This window comes from Salmo trutta, chromosome 25, assembly GCF_901001165.1.
Source record: "Salmo trutta chromosome 25, fSalTru1.1, whole genome shotgun sequence".
Classification (NCBI taxonomy): Eukaryota; Metazoa; Chordata; class Actinopteri; order Salmoniformes; family Salmonidae; genus Salmo; species Salmo trutta.
Window position 1 is genome coordinate 5047369 of NC_042981.1, and position 17727 is coordinate 5065095.

Here is a 17727-nt window from a genome sequence, read left to right on the forward strand (position 1 = left end):
TAGCAGTAGTAGTGGCAGTAGTAGCATGTTAGCAGTAGTAGTGGCAGTAGTAGCATGGTTAGCAGTAGTAGCATGGTTAGCAGTAGTAGTAGTGGCAGTAGTAGTAGCATGGTTAGCAGTAGTAGTGGCAGTAGTAGCATGGTTAGCAGTAGTAGTGGCAGTAGTAGCATGGTTAGCAGTAGTAGTGGCAGTAGTAGCATGGTTAGCAGTAGTAGTGGCAGTAGTAGCATGTTAGCAGTAGTAGTGGCAGTAGTAGCATGGTTAGCAGTAGTAGCATGGCTAGCAGTAGTAGTAGTGGCAGTAGTAGCATGGTTAGCAGTAGTAGTAGTGGCAGTAGTAGCATGGTTAGCAGTAGTAGTAGTGGCAGTAGTAGCATGGTTAGCAGTAGTAGTGGCAGTAGTAGCATGGTTAGCAGTAGTGAAAGTAGTAGTAGCATGGTTAGCAGTAGTAGTAGTGGCAGTAGTAGCATGGTTAGCAGTAGTAGTAGTGGCAGTAGTAGCATGGTTAGCAGTAGTAGTGGCAGTAGTAGCATGGTTAGCAGTAGTAGTAGTGGCAGTAGTAGCATGGTTAGCAGTAGTAGTGGCAGTAGTAGCATGGTTAGCAGTAGTAGTAGTGGCAGTAGTAGCATGGTTAGCAGTAGTAGTAGTGGCAGTAGTAGCATGGTTAGCAGTAGTAGTGGCAGTAGTAGCATGGTTAGCAGTAGTGAAAGTAGTAGTAGCATGGTTAGCAGTAGTGAAAGTAGTAGGGGCAGTAGTAGCAGCAGTACTAGCAGAGAATAATATACTTATTAGAGAATAAAGGAAGGGAAACAGAGTACAAAGGGACAGTGCATTATGCAGGATGGTAAACATGGAATCTTTGCATGGTGTGCGTTTGTGTAGTGCTGTGGAAACGGAAGATTAAAATGTTACAGCCAAGATGAACACATTTCATTCTATTTATTATTTTCCTGGCCATGACAGTACAGGGTAGTAGTGTAGTAGGTCTCGTGTTGCAGGTAATGTGGCCCTGTGTGGGAGTCTGTGTGTCTCCCTGTGTGGGAGTCTGTGTGAAATCCATGAGGCTCATGGGTTTGGTGTTGATGTAGCGGTCTGTCTGTATGTGTGTGTCGGTTTCTATTTGAGGCCAATGATGAGGATGGTGTTTAAGGAGCCGATGTGAGACAAGAGCATGACACCTTTAGTCAGATCAATTCAGAGCACTCCTCTCCTCTCTGCCTGACCCGTCTGCTCCGAGACGACTCACCCTTAACCCGTCCGCTCTGAGAAGACTCACCCTTAACCCGTCTGCTCTGAGAAGACTCACCTTCACCCGTCTGCTCTGAGAAGACTAACCCTAACCCGTCTGCTCTGACTAACCCTAATCCGTCTGCTCCGAGAAGACTCACCTTAACCCGTCCGCTCCGAGAAGACTCACCCTAACCCGTCCGCTCCGAGAAGACTCACCCTAACCCGTCCGCTCCGAGAAGACCTCACCCTAACCCGTCCGCTCCGAGAAGACTCACCCTTAACCCGTCCGCTCCGAGAAGACTCACCCTTAACCCGTCCGCTCCGAGAAGACTCACCCTTAACCCGTCCGCTCCGAGAAGACTCACCCTTAACCCGTCCGCTCCGAGAAGACTCACCCTAACCCGTCTACTCTGACTAACCCGTCTGCTCTGACTAACCCTAACCCGTCTGCTCTGAGAAGACTCACCCTAACCCGTCTGCTCTGAGAAGACTCACCCTAACCCGTCTGCTCTGAGAAGACTCACCCTAACCCGTCTGCTCTGACTCACCCTAACCCGTCTGCTCTGAGAAGACTCACCCTAACCCGTCTGCTCTGAGAAGACTCACCCTAACCCGTCTACTCTGACTAACCCGTCTGCTCTGACTAACCCTAACCCGTCTGCTCTGAGAAGACTCACCCTAACCCGTCTGCTCTGAGAAGACTCACCCTAACCCGTCTGCTCTGAGAAGACTCACCCTAACCCGTCTGCTCTGAGAAGACTCACCCTAACCCGTCCGCTCTGAGAAGACTCACCCTAACCCGTCCGCTCCGAGAAGACTCACCCTAACCCGTCTGCTCTGACTCACCCTAACCCGTCTGCTCTGAGAAGACTCACCCTAACCCGTCTGCTCTGAGAAGACTCACCCTAACCCGTCTGCTCTGAGAAGACTCACCCTAACCCGTCTGCTCTGAGAAGACTCACCCTAACCCGTCTACTCTGACTAACCCGTCTGCTCTGAGAAGACTCACCTTAACCCGTCTGCTCTGACTAACCCGTCTGCTCTGAGAAGACTCACCCTCACCCGTCTGCTCTGAGAAGACTCACCCTCACCCGTCTGCTCTGAAAAGACTAAGCCGTCTGCTCTGGGAAGACTAAGCCGTCTGCTCTGGGAAGACTAAGCCGTCTGCTCTGGGAAGACTCACCCGTCTGCTCTGGGAAGACTCACCCGTCTGCTCTGGGAAGACTCACCCGTCTGCTCTGGGAAGACTCACCCGTCTGCTCTGGGAAGACTCACCCGTCTGCTCTGGGAAGACTCACCCGTCTGCTCTGGGAAGACTCACCCGTCTGCTCTGGGAAGACTCACCCTAACCCGTCTGCTCGGAGAAGACTCACCCTAACCCGTCTGCTCGGAGAAGACTCACCCTAACCCGTCTGCTCGGAGAAGACTCACCCTAGCCCGTCTGCTCGGAGAAGACTCACCCTAACCCGTCTGCTCGGAGAAGACTCACCCTAGCCCGTCTGCTCGGAGAAGACTAACCCTAGCCCGTCTGCTCTGGGAAGACTCACCCGTCTGCTCTGGGAAGACTCACCCGTCTGCTCTGGGAAGACTCACCCTAACCCGTCTGCTCGGAGAAGACTCACCCTAACCCGTCTGCTCGGAGAAGACTCACCCTAACCCGTCTGCTCGGAGAAGACTCACCCTAACCCGTCTGCTCGGAGAAGACTCACCCTAACCCGTCTGCTCGGAGAAGACTCACCCTAACCCGTCTGCTCGGGGACAGACGGGGACAAGAGTTTCCATTAGCTGATAATAGCCGGCTTTTGGAACCTCAAAAAAATTGAAAAGCCGATAAATAAAATTAGCGCCGGCCAATTTTTGCCTATTCAGTGATTGAAATACCAGTTGAGAGCTGCTGCTACAGGCATGCTGGGTAATCAGGGGAGGAGACACGGGCTGTGGATGAGGACGACAGAGACTTCTGGCAGACAGCACGAGAGCTGCTGCTACAGGCAGGCTGTGTAATCAGCGGAGGAGAGACGGGCTGTGGATGAGGACGACAGAGACTTCTGGCAGACAGCACGAGAGCTGCTGCTACAGGCAGGCTGGGTAATCAGCGGAGGAGACACGGGCTGTGGATGAGGACGACAGACTTCTGGCAGACCGTGTGAGAGCTGCTGCTACAGGTCAAACAGCTTGTTGGTTGCTGCTGGAGTGAAACGTGCTTTTAGAAGTCCAATCATTGCGAAACAATTATGAACGCAATCGCAAGTTAAAAACAGTTGATGGCCACAATTAAAAATATCCTCTAATTGAATGGGGCGGCAGGAGCGGCAGGTAGCCTAGTGCTTAGAGCGTTGGACTAGTAACCGGAAGGTTGCAAGATTGAACCCCTGAGTTGACAAGGTAAAAATCTGTCGTTCTGTCCCTGAACAAGGCAGTTAACCCACTGTTCCCCGGTAGGCCGTCATTGAAAATAAGAATTTGTTCTTAACTGACTTGCCTAATAAATAAAAAGGTAAAATAAAATATGTAAAAAAAAAAAAAATCAACTAGTATTTGAAAAACGCTTCCCATTCACCATTGAAGTGTATAGGCAACTGGGCAGGCTTCAGCGCATCACACCAGTTTCAATGAGCTGGAGGCGGTATGCATTCTGAAAACATGTACATAGTTGTTTGGAACCTGAACGTTTTACTATATATTATGGAGGCATGTCTTACCTTGCGTCAAAACTAGTCTTACAAAATCCAACCAAACATGCAGGCAATTATTTTTTATAGATTTCCATATGCCTTTGAAACCAGTAGTCCATTTCTCTCTCAGGTTCTATTGGTTTTCAAATCCACTTTCTTTCATTGTCCAGTAGCCAAGATCCTCGTCATATTAGCGTCCCATGCCAGCTGTAGCCTCCCATGCCAGCTGTAGCCTCCCATGCCAGCTGTAGCCTCCCATGCCAGCTGTAGCGTCCCATGCCAGCTGTAGCCTCCCATGCCAGCTGTAGCGTCCCATGCCAGCTGTAGCGTCCCATGCCAGCTGTAGCCTCGCATGCCAGCTGTAGCCTCGCATGCCAGCTGTAGCCTCCCAAGCCAGCTGTAGCCTCCCAAGCCAGCTGTAGCCTCCCAAGCCAGCTGTAGCCTCCCAAGCCAGCTGTAGCCTCCCAAGCCAGCTGTAGCCTCCCAAGCTAGCTGTAGCCTCCCAAGCCAGCTGTAGACTCCCATGCCAGCTGTAGCCTCCCATGCTAGTTCTAGCCTCCCATGCTAGTTCTAGCCTCCCATGCTAGTTATTGCATCTTTACATCTCCCCGCTTTCTACATTTCTAACAGATATTACCATCTCTGTCACATGAAACCGCTTGCATATGTGGTGCGCTTTTGACAATGATGTTCTCCTGCTAATTGCATTATAAAAACGTACATTTGCGCAAAGCCTTCTGCTTCTGCACTAAACATGAAACGTAATATGACATAATACAGAACATCAATAGACAAGAACAGCTCAAGGACAGAACTACATCTATTTTTTGTTAAAGGCACACGTAGCCTACATATCAATACACACACAAACTATCTAGGTCAAATAGGGGAGAGGCGTTGTGTCCCACGAGGTGTTTTTTGAAACCAGGTTTGCTGTTCATTTGAGCAAAATGAGATGGAAGGAAGTTCCATGCAATAAGGGCTCTATATAATACGGTACGTTTTCTTGAATTTGGGGACTGTGAAAAGACCCCTGGTGGCATAAGTTGACTATGGAAACAATTTGATTAATGCTTTTATATTAACACATTAATGTTTCTTATAAAAACAAGATGTGATGCAGTCAGTCTCTCCTCAACTCTTAGCCAAGAGAGACTGGCATGCATATTTACATCAGCCCTTTGATTACAATTAAGAGCAAAACGTGCCACTCTGTTCTGGGCCAGCTGCAGCTTAACTAGGTCTTTCCTTGGGACCACACAACTGGACAATAATCTAGGGATGAACGATATATCGGAATCAGACGATATCAGCTAAAAATGCCAACATCGTTATCGGCCCAATATTTAGTTTAACACCGATGTACAAAACTGATGTGCATACCTATATAAATGTAGGTACATGACGTAATGACGACACGTAACATTTTGCGCTACACGTACAACACAGCATTCCTAACCTTGCCCACAATGTCTGCTGTGTGGATCGAGAAGTCAACAAGTCGAGCAGTCATTTGAAAAAGTAAGAACATTTTCAGCGAGACAACTCAGAAAGACGAAATCCATTAAAGCCAAGATAATGGAATTCATTTCCCTTGACAATCAACCGTTCTCTGTCGTGGGTGATGTTGGCTTTCGCCGACTGGTCGAGAACCGGTACACACTACCAACTGCGCTATTTTTCAGATGTTGCCCTACCGGAGTTACACAGTAATAGCGTCACTGCTATTAGCTTCATGACTGACATTTGGACCAGCGATATCAGCCCCCATGAGCATGCAGACTTCAAAAGCACAGTGGGTCGTCGAGGATTCCCGTACTGAGGAAAGTCATATTGCATGCTCAAGAATGTGCTGGTTGTCATACCGCTGCTGCCATTTCAATGGCGTTTGAGATGGCGTTTGAAACATGAACACACTAGCTAGCTCCATTCGAACAACTGACTGGAGAAATAAGCTCATCAACTGTGTCTGCAGCAGACGTGATACCCCTCTGTCATGGCATTGAAACGCCTGCTCAACAAAACTGCCCACACAGGCTGTGAACAAGCGATCCGGTGGAATTCTCTCTTTACTGTGTCGCCACCATGCTCGATGCTAGGTACAAGGACCGCAACTTCGATGCAGACAAGAAACAGGGTTTACGTGAAATGTTACAGCCACAGCTGGACAAGATGGAAACGGACACAGTGACAGTGGACACAGTGACAGTGCGCACCGAGGAAGAGAAGCCACAGACAGACAGAGCTGAAACTTCACTGCTTGACATGTATGATGAAATCCTGGTTGAGAATGAAACGACTGAACAACGAAACAGCACAGCAAGTAAGTGAAAGAAAGAAGTTTTGATGATGTTTTACTGGTAATGGGGACATACGTAAATACCAACAAAATAACGTTTTGGTCAGTGTGGTGTGTGTAACCTTTATTTAACTAGACAAGTCAGTTAAGATTATTTACAATGACGGCCTACCCTGGAAGACGCTGGCCCAATTGTGCGCCGCCCTGTGGGACTCCCGATCATGGCCGGATGTGATACAGCCTGGATTCGAACCAGGGACTGTAGTGACACCTCCTGCACTGAGATGCAGTGCCTTAGAGCGCTGCGTCCATGTGTGTGTTTTAACTATTTAACTGTACCAGAATGCTTAAAACGCCGCTAAAATTTTAAATATGGGTTACCATTTCTTTTGGCAAGGAAAATATTGGATATCGGTATCAGCCAAAAAATGTAATAAATCGGAGCATCACTAATCCCTACTGTTGACCAATCACAGGCGAAGAGGCGTAGACTTCAGCTACGAACTTCGGCTTGCCTCGAGAGAAAAAAAACGTGCGCACGAACAGCCAATAAAAACCTTGTCGAGGACCAAAACGTTGTCATAATATATGCACCAACTGTTTCCAACAGGAAGCATGCAGATGCCTTAAAACTACTTCCTCTTCCTGCCCAGTCAGTGAAGCCCCTCAGGACAGCTGTTATAGATAGAGAGTGAGTCACAGTTCAGAGAGGTTTGTTATGGTTTTGACTATGTCAGTCAGTCTCTCTGTGTGACAGGCCGTCTCTCTCTGTGTGACAGGCCGTCTCTCTCTGTGTGACAGGCCGTCTCTGTGGCGTCTCTCTGTGTGACAGGCCGTCTCTCTCTGTGTGACAGGCCGTCTCTCTCTGTGTGACAGGCCGTCTCTCTCTGTGTGACAGGCCATACTCCACACAGGGCAGTGAAACAAAACACCAAAACTTCACCCATCACATCTCTTCACCTGGGAGGGTCCTGTTCATTAGGGCATGCAACAGAAATCGATTATTTTAAACATTTTGCAACCAATAAGAGCTTTTAGGTTGTCCTTTCCTGTTTGAGTTCATTTTCTTCTGTTTGGTGTCTTAAAACACCAGACAGATTCACACCCTCCCCAGGATCATTCACACACAGCTTTATGGGAAAAGGACGGTGCATTTGTATTGGCTCATTTCCTTGTCGAACGCATCAGCTTTACAATCAGAAGCAGTTGGTTAACCAATCTGATGATTAGATTCGACAGCAACCGTTTACAAAACTGTTACAGGAATCTAATGTGCTGCTGACAAGGACAAAGCGGAACCACTTCAGTCTAGACATGTCTCCCATGCCCCCCCCCCAGCGCCTTCATGCCCCTCAACTCAGAAGTGACTCGTAAACACAAAAGTCACATCAGAGCCATGAGCCTCTATACATGGTCAGATATGTAGCTGTGTTTTAGAGGCACACACAGAGACAGACACACACACACAGGCAAGTACTAGAACGGTGTACCTAATAAATTGGCAAGTGAGATATACATTTAAAACACGACAGAGAGCATGTGGTTTACTCAGCTGGGATACAAGTCCTTATAGGTCACAGGTTTAAACGAGAGAGAAATCAGCTCAACCCAGTGACAGACAGAGACCTGGGAACAGAGACCTGGGAACAGAGACCTGGGAACAGAGACCTGGGAACAGAGACCTGGGAACAGAGACCTGGGAACAGAGACCTGGGAACAGAGACCTGGGAACAGAGACCTGGGAACAGAGACCTGGGAACAGAGACCTGGGAACAGAGACCTGGGAACAGAGACCTGGGAACAGAGACCTGGGAACAGAGACCTGGGAACAGAGACCTGGGAAACAGAGACCTGGGAACAGAGACCTGGGAACAGAGACCTGGAACAGAGACCTGGGAACAGAGACCCTGGGAACAGAGACCTGGGAACAGAGACCTGGGAACAGAGACCGTGGGAACAGAAGACCTGGGAACAGAGACCTGGGAACAGAGACCTGGGAACAGAGACCTGGGAACAGAGACCTGGGAACAGAGACCTGGGAACAGAGACCTGGGAACAGAGACCTGGGAACAGAGACCTGGGAACAGAGACCTGGGAACAGAGACCTGGGAACAGAGACCTGGGAACAGAGACCTGGGAACAGAGACCGAAAAAAAAAGTGCGAGCGATATCGTGAAAGAGATGCATCGGCCACAGGGATAAAGACTGCACACGTCCTCTTGGCTAAAAATGTTTGCCTCGTAAGCTTCAATTAGGTTTGTGAAAATCAAGTTGTCTATTTAGAGAAGGGGAAACCCGACATCACTACTCCACTCTGCGACAGCTGCAGCTCACTGCTCGATCAGGACCAGATAAATACTCTGGACCAGGGCTCATCAACCCTGTTCCTGAAGAACTACCCTCCTGTAGGTTTAAACCAGGGCTCTCTAACCCTGTTCCTGGAGAGCTACCCTCCTGTAGGTTTACACCAGCCCTAATATAGCACACCTGATTAATAAGCTGAACCAGGTTAGTTACACCTGGGGTTGGCACAAAAACCTACAGGTGTGGAGAGTCCTGCCCTGGACAAATATGATAAAGATTAAAAAAAAAAATATATATATATATTTTAAAAAGCCAAAATATGAAGTGGAGTACTGAGAGTATGGCTGTGTTGGGATGAGCAAGGATTGGGTGCATGTGACCTGGACCTTCCTTTGGCTTGATCTGAGATACCCTGGACTAAAATATGATGAAGACATGAATAAAAATGGCTGCCAAAAATATGAAGTGGAATACTGAGAGTTTGGCTGTGTCTTATTGGATTGGAAAAAATGTTTTTGGGGGCGGGGGCATTTGAGCTAGGCTAAACCTGAAACGGCATCAGCTGCTTTGGCTTGCTCTCTACAGTGGTCCTGGCTGGTTACTACTGCTTTGGCTTGCTCTCTACAGTGGTCCTGGCTGGTTACTACTGCTTTGGCTTGCTCTCTACAGTGGTCCTGGCTGGTTACTACTGCTTTGGCTTGCTCTCTACAGTGGACCTGGCTGATTCCTACTGCTTTGGCTTGCTCTCTACAGTGGACCTGGCTGGTTACTACTGCTTTGGCTTGCTCTCTACAGTGGACCTGGCTGGTTACTACTGCTTTGGCTTGCTCTCTACAGTGGACCTGGCTGATTCCTACTGCTTTGGCTTGCTCTCTACAGTGGACCTGGCTGATTACTACTGCTTTGGCTTGCTCTCTACAGTGGACCTGGCTGAGTACTACTGCTTTGGCTTGCTCTCTACAGTGGACCTGGCTGGTTACTACTGCTTTGGCTTGCTCTCTACAGTGGACCTGGCTGATTCCTACTGCTTTGGCTTGCTCTCTACAGTGGACCTGGCTGATTACTACTGCTTTGGCTTGCTCTCTACAGTGGACCTGGCTGATTACTACTGCTTTGGCTTGCTCTCTACAGTGGACCTGGCTGGTTACTACTGCTTTGGCTTGCTCTCTACAGTGGACCTGGCTGATTACTACTGCTTTGGCTTGCTCTCTACAGTGGACCTGGCTGATTCCTACTGCTTTGGCTTGCTCTCTACAGTGGACCTGGCTGATTACTACTGCTTTGGCTTGCTCTCTACAGTGGACCTGGCTGATTACTACTGCTTTGGCTTGCTCTCTACAGTGGACCTGGCTGAGTACTACTGCTTTGGCTTGCTCTCTACAGTGGACCTGGCTGAGTACTACTGCTTTGGCTTGCTCTCTACAGTGGACAGTGGACCTGGCTACTACTGGAGGAGGTTTGGCAAACCAATAGCCTAGTCATATCAGTGATTAAACTGTCATGTCAATCACTAATCAATATGTCGACAGTACTGTGCTGCGAAGCTGCTAGTCATGTAGAGAGATACTACCTCACAACAAGACAGTGGAAAGAATCAATTTCAGCCAAAACCAGTGACTTCGGAAACACAAGACACAAAACGTGCTGCTTTTGCCTAGTAATGCATACTGTAACTAATGCATATTGTTATGGGCTACGGACTAGATATATGGTTTATGACAACATTTTCCACAAGGCAAATGCGTGGTAGTAACTGACTGTCAAGGAGCCAATCACTCATTTCTGTTTGGCTCTGATCTCAACTAGGGCTTATAGGTCAATGACGCTCTCGTTTTCACTTTTAGGCCTGCTTCTGTATCGAGGGCGATGTGTTCCTAAACAACAGCGGAAAACATGATCTTGTTGATAACAAGGGAGTACCAACACCAGGGCCAGGCTCATTTCGTTTTAAAAATGAACCCGTTCACCTTCAAAACAAACGGAAGCCAAACAGAGCAAACGAAACAAAAAAAACGGGGAGGAATTTACCCGAATTTATCCAATAGAAAAACTTTAAATGTTTTTTTTGCGTTTGGAGTAAAACGGTTTGTTGCAACAACAAAAAGTTTTGCAACAGAACAGGAGTAATGAACACACACCGGATTCTGCCAACTGAGCCAAGTTATATATTGTTGGCCTGCAGTATATTTTACAGTGGGCATTTTGGGAACATAAAATAAATATATATAAATAAAAAGCTAAGTCAGTAGCTACTCCATCACCTCACCAATTAACAACCACGTTTGAGATGTGTTCATAGTTAATAAAATGTAGTTTACCTTTCGCAACGCTTGCACGAAGAGGCCTCGCCATTTGTGACTGTTCTCGTCACTTGAAAAGTCGTATATTTGTTGCGGCTGCATGGCTCCTTACGTTGCCGTGATCCGGTGCCGTGATCCGGTGTGGACTGTCAGCATCGGTCCCCGGTTAGTCCTGGTGGCTTGGTCAGTCCAGGCACGGTGGGGAAAAGTCAGCTTCAACTAGCTAAGCTAATAGAATACTAGCTAGCTAACAATCATACACCTAGCCGAGTAAGGTAATGCTAACTATTTACAAAAAAGAAAATAAAAATGTATATATTACCGTTAACTAACGTTACTGGTAAGTTATCACATTTTTTTTTTTTTAAGTGAAAAACCTATACGCTAACATTTAGTTAGATATAACGTGATTGTCAGATATGACTAAAGTGTTACTGTAGTTAGCTAACTGGCTAGCAACTCAAAACCGTTAAAAAAAAGGTCTAATTTACTAGCTAGAATGCTAATTAGCTAACGGTAGCTAGCTCAGGTGCTCCTCGGACGGAGTTAACTAGCTAATAAAACTAAGTTCGTCAGCTAGCTAACTGGCTAGCTCTATGCTATCTGAGATAGCTAGCTACCAAAAATAAAACATATAGCTAGCCAGCTAGCTACCTATTTCAGTTAGATGTCATGACTAAACGTATATGCCTGGGTTTTGGTAGCTTAGAGACTGAGAACACATCTGTATGTAAAGGCTGTTTCTGTCATGGCCTTGGTGGGGCACAACACACTTCATTCAATTCCAAAACAAGAGACACACTTCTAGTTAGTTCATAACCCGTCATCTTTACCGCGTTGCTTAATTCTCGCAGTCACAGGAGAAGAAAAAAAAATCCCACTAGAATAGTCCGATGAAATGTTTTAGCCAGAGTGTCCAGAAGACACAAAGAAAGGTTTTGTTTTTGATGTGTTGTTGGAGATGTTTCGTCCCCAACTCAAGCTCCGTGCGGTTCTGCTGAATCTCGGCCCTTCACTTGGCGTCCTGCGTACACACAGCTAGTGCGTTTGCGTCAACCCAGGGAGGGATCGCCTACTTTTGTCCAGTGAAAGTGTTGGACCACAAGTTTGCACCTCAATCTTATTGGGTTCGAACAAAAGAAAAAAGGATATCTAGGTTATTAAAGTAAAATTACAGTTTGAATAGCTTATTATTTAAAAAAAATCAAAGACTGTCTCAGATTTTTTTGCATTCCTAAATCACTCTGCAACTAAATCTCCATTTGTTCCACATCATTGGGAACATATTCAAATGTTTTCTTCTTCGATGGGGTTTAACAGCGGTTAATGGTGCATTACCGCCACCAGTTGGACGGGGTATAGAATAAAATTTAAAAAACGAAAAATACATTGCGGGAAAGGGGTAAATCGACATCATTCAAAATTAAACACATCAACTAACAAAACCCATCCCACTGCTTCAATCACTGTCCACTCCAAAATACATCAGTGCACAGGCTCAGGGGCCTGTGATGGTGGACCGTTCACTGACAGGATTTCTTACACGGCCTCGGCTGTGAAATCACGAAGACCCCAAAAAACGTTCAGCTGTGTTCATAATGATTGCATGTATCTTACCCCTCGATCACACCGAAAATGTTTTTGCGTTTAGGTACACCAGAAGTACATTCATGCAGCGTTGCGTTGCAGAGTGTTCTATGTGGTGCGCTGGGTTGGGTAGGTTACTTTCTAAATGTAATCTGTTACTGGTCACATGTCCAAAATTGTAATGAGTAACGTAACTTTTGGATTAACCTAAACTCAGTAACATAATCGGATTACATTCATTTACTTTTAGGTTACTTTCACCTTAAAAGATGCATTAGAAGAATACAAACATGTCCAATTGAATGACATTCAATTGCAGAATAAATAAATGTTCAAGTTTACATAGCTGGTCATATATTTACATTAAAAACTTAAGTATATCAGAATTCCAGTCAATCCAATAAATGTTATACCCCTTGATCTTCAAGAATTGGAAATATGGAAGTATAGATTAGCCACATTGTTCTACCTGAGCATAATTCCTAAACTCAAATCAAATCACATTTTATTGGTCACATACACATGGTTAGCAGATGTTATTGGTCACATACACATGGTTAGCAGATGTTAATGTGAGTGTAGCGAAATGCTTCTAGTAATATCTAACAAGTGATCTAACAAATGCACTACCTTATACACACACAATACAAGGGGATGGAATTAAGAATATGTACATTGCAGCATAGGCAAGATGCAGTAGATGGTATAAAATACAGTATATACAGTTGAAGTCGGAAGTTTACATACACTTAGGTTGGAGTCATTAAAACTCATTTTTCAACCACTCCACAAATGTCTTGTTAACAAACTATAGTTTTGGCAAGTCGGTTAGGACATCTACTTTGTGCACGACAAAAGTAATTTTTCCAACAATTGTTTACAGACAGATTATTTCACTTATAATTCACTCTCTCACAATTCCAGTAGGTCAGAAGTTTACATACACTAAGTTGACTTGTGCCTTTAAACAGCTTGGAAAAATCCAGAAAATTATGTCATGGCTTTAGAAGCTTCTGATAGGCTAATTGACATCATTTGAGTTAATTGGAGGTGTACCTGTGGATGTATTTCAAGGCCTACCTTCAAACTCAGTGCCTCTTTGCTTGACATCATGGGAAAATCATAAGCAATCAGCCAAGACCTCAGAAAAAAATTGTAGACCACAAGTCTGGTTCATCCTTGGGAGCAATTTCCAAACGCCTGAAGGTACCACGTTCATCTGTACAAACAATAGTATGCAAGTATAAACTCCATGGGATCACGCAGACGTTATACCGTCTTCCAAATGGACAATAACCCCAAGCATACTTCCAAAGTTTGGCAAAATGGCTTTAGGACAACAAAGTCAAGGTACTGGAATGGCCATCACAAAGCCCTGACTTCAATCCTATATAAAATTTGTGGGCAGAACTGAAAAAGCGTGTGCGAGCAAGGAGGCCAAAATTCACCAACTTCTTGTGGGAAGCTTGTGGAAGGCTACCTGAAACGTTTGACCCAAGTTAAACAATTTAAAGGCAATGCTACCAAATACTAATTGAGTGTATGGAAACGTCTGACCCACTGGGAATGTGATGAAAGAAATTAAAGCTGAAATAAATCATTCTCTCTACTATTATTCTGGCATTTCACATTCTTAAAATAAAGTGGTGATCCTGACTGATCTAAAACAGGGAATTTTTACGAGGAATAAATGTCAGTAAAAGACATAGCTTGGACTATAGCCTACAAAAGCAAATTCCTGCTATTTTCCCGCGATCCATCAAACACGTCAAAGTGGTCTGATTTGTGGTCCAACTCGCTCAGGTGGAACAAACTTGCTCCATTTTATTTCAATGCTGATTTGAATGTCATTAAGAAAACAGAGAAGTATCAAAGATGTTTTTTTCGCAAACATCCTTTCTGAATTACAAAGTAATCCTCGAAGTAATCTAGTTTTTCAAAAGTATCTGTAATCCGATTACAATATTTTTTGCTGGTAACGGATTAGTTACCGTTTTTTTTGTTTTGTAATCCCTTACATGTAATCCGTTACTCCACAACCCTGGTGGTGCGTACATTGGATTTATGGAACGTATGCGTCAATCTGTATGCATAATTAAGGCGGCTTGACAGAAATGGTAGCAGAAGGAGAATGTTGACCTTTTGTTGCGTACATAACCAGATGATGCTGCGTACCATTTTGCCCAATGACACTGGTCGGTTTGATCGAGGCGTTCACCGCGTCTACCGTACAGTTTATGACCATTGTAATACATGGTTCATCTGTTTAACATGTAGCGTGTCACTATCCCTCGGTTTGATGAGAAACCTTCACTGTGGCTCCACTGTCATTGTTTCTTCCCCGCCACTCGTTCTTTCCAAACTTCTCACCGCCTCCAGATAGGAGACACGCTGGACACTCCTTACCCTTGCCAACTCAGTCTCCCTCACACTAACAGGGCACTCCAGGAATTCAAGCGAATGTTATGACCATGTTTGAACAATGACTAATAATATCATAGGCCTGCATGATTTCACTGAGCCAACTTCTATCAATGCGCAGCTTGGGTACTATACTGTAAGATCCTGCCCCCACGTGGACATAAAGTGACCTTGCGTACAAATTCAACATATCCAAAAATAATCATACAAACACGGTAAACAGATATATACACCGAATAAAAATATTAAAGCAACATGCAACAATTTCAAAGATTTTATTGAGTTACAGTTCATATAAGAAAAATCAATCAATTGAAATAAATTCAGTAGGCCCTTATCTATGGATTTCACATGACTGGGCTGCAGTCAAGGGTGGAACTGGGAGGGGAGGCCACCCAATGGGGAGCCAGGCCCAGCCAATCAGAACTAGTTTTTCCCCCACAAAAAGGGCTTCATTACCGACAGAAATAGTCCTCAGAACCACACCCATCCACCCGCTGACGATCCCGCAGGTGAAGAAGCCAGATGCGGAGGTCCTGGGCTGGCGTGGTCACACGTGGTTGAGGCCGGTTGGACGTACTGCCAAATTCTCTAAAACGACGTTGGAGGCAGGTTATGGTTTATGGTAGAGAAATGAACATTAAATGATCTGGCAACAGCTCTGGTGGACATTCCTGCAGTCAGCATGCCAATTGCACCCACCCTCAAAACATCTGTGGCATTGTGTGACGAGAAACTCCACATTTGAGAGTGGTCTTTTAAATTGTCCTCAGCACAAGGTGCATCTGTGTAATTGATCATGCTGTTTAAATCAGCTTCTCACTTTACATGTTTCTTTTATAGGTGATATTTTTGTTCCGTTATAATATCTCTTCTCACCTAATAACTTTGAAAAAGTAACTGACTTTTAACATGACCTAATCAATACTGTATCAGTTCTTTCCATACAACTAGTCTGCCCTGGTCCCAGATATGGGACCAGGCTAGTACACAGCAAGGTATAGCCGACATATATACTGGTAGTGTATCAACATCTGTGATTGGGAGTCCCATAGGGCGGCGCACAATTGGCCCCAGTGTCATCTGGGTTTGGCCGTCATTGTTAAATAAGAATTTGTTCTTAACGGACTTGCCTGGTTGAATGAAGGTTAAAATAATACAAAATAGAAGAGGAAAAAAACCAAGTAGAATGACAGCAAGTGTGTATTGTTAACAATAGCTTTCTTTATTACAAAAACTACATACATTAAAGGTTTTGCAAAGGGAATGCAAATAATGTTATAAAAACTAAAGCGTTTCCCTTTTTTGTCATTTAAATAAAAAACAGAAAATGTACAAAAGTGCTTACATGGTGCAAATATTGAATACAAGTAGTTAAAAAATAAAAAATAAAGGAAAAAAACCCCCCCTACATTTTACACTATAGTCTACTTTCTAAAATGCAACCAAGCGGGAGAGGGAGGACTATGAGTGTGACCAAATGACACCCTATTCGCTATTTAGTGCACTACTCTTGACCAGGGACCGTGCACTATATAGGGAATAAGGTGCCATTTCAGCCTTCATTGCATATCAGTAACTGTAAAAGTAACCCAAAGCTGCATAGCAACCTCTGGATAGGAAGGTACTTCAGCTTAGCCTGGGTGCCAGTCTGTTTCTCATAAAGAGTTGGTTAAGAGAGCAAAAACCGACCGGCACCCAGGCTAAGGTCATCCCTGGCCTGGCTGAGCTGGATCCCACTGTCAGCATGACTACAGCAACAGTCTCTCTCTCTGCTTAAAGGGGACAGTTCACCCTGTCTCTCTCTGCTTAAAGGGGACAGTTCACCCTGTCTCTCTCTGCTTAAAGGGGACAGTTCACCCTGTCTCTCTCTGCTTAAAGGGGACAGTTCACCCTGTCTCTCTCTGCTTAAAGGGGACAGTTCACCCTGTCTCTCTCTGCTTAAAGGGGACAGTTCATCCTGTCTCTCTGCTTAAAGGGGACAGTTTACCCTGTCTCTCTCTGCTTAAAGGGGACAGTTCACCCTGTCTCTCTCTGCTTAAAGGGGACAGTTCACCCTGTCTCTCTCTGCTTAAAGGGGACAGTTCACCCTGTCTCTCTCTGCTTAAAGGGGACAGTACACCCTGTCTCTCTCTGCTTAAAGGGGACAGTTCACCCTGTCTCTCTCTGCTTAAAGGGGACAGTTCACCCTGTCTCTCTCTGCTTAAAGGGGACAGTTCACCCTGTCTCTCTCTGCTTAAAGGGGATAGTTCATCCTGTCTCTCTCTGCTTAAAGGGGACAGTTCACCCTGTCTCTCTCTGCTTAAAGGGGACAGTCACCCTGTCTCTCTCTGCTTAAAGGGGACAGTTCACCCTGTCTCTCTCTGCTTAAAGGGGACAGTTCACCCTGTCTCTCTCTGCTTAAAGGGGACAGTCCATCCTGTCTCTCTCTGCTTAAAGGGGACAGTCCATCCTGTCTCTCTCTGCTTAAAGGGGACAGTCCACCCTGTCTCTCTCTGCTTAAAGGGGAAGGGGACAGTTCACTCTGTCTCTCTCTGCTTAAAGGGGACAGTTCACCCTGTCTCTCTCTGCTTAAAGGGGACAGTTCACCCTGTCTCTCTCTGCTTAAAGGGGACAGTTCACCCTGTCTCTCTCTGCTTAAAGGGGACAGTTCACCCTGTCTCTCTCTGCTTAAAGGGGACAGTTCACCCTGTCTCTCTCTGCTTAAAGGGGACAGTTCACCCTGTCTCTCTCTGCTTAAAGGGGACAGTTCACCCTGTCTCTCTCTGCTTAAAGGGGACAGTTCACCCTGTCTCTCTCTGCTTAAAGGGGACAGTCCATCCTGTCTCTCTCTGCTTAAAGGGGACAGTTCACCCTGTCTCTCTCTGCTTAAAGGGGACAGTTCACGCTTTCAAAGTTCTCTTATTTTCAAC

At 45.6% G+C, this 17727-nt stretch overlaps 1 protein-coding gene across 1 annotated transcript in view; it reads right to left on the bottom strand.

The window, feature by feature from the left end:
- The window catches only part of LOC115161897 (son of sevenless homolog 2-like), an 80118-nt gene extending 68048 nt beyond the window's left edge, over positions 1-12070 (bottom strand). Inside the window, exon 1 of the mRNA XM_029712713.1 lies at positions 10826-12070. Within this exon, the coding sequence (XP_029568573.1) occupies positions 10826-10909 (84 nt within the window). The 5' untranslated portion in view covers positions 10910-12070. The remainder of the gene's footprint in view (positions 1-10825) is intronic.
- Positions 12071-17727: the final 5657 nt, after the last annotated feature.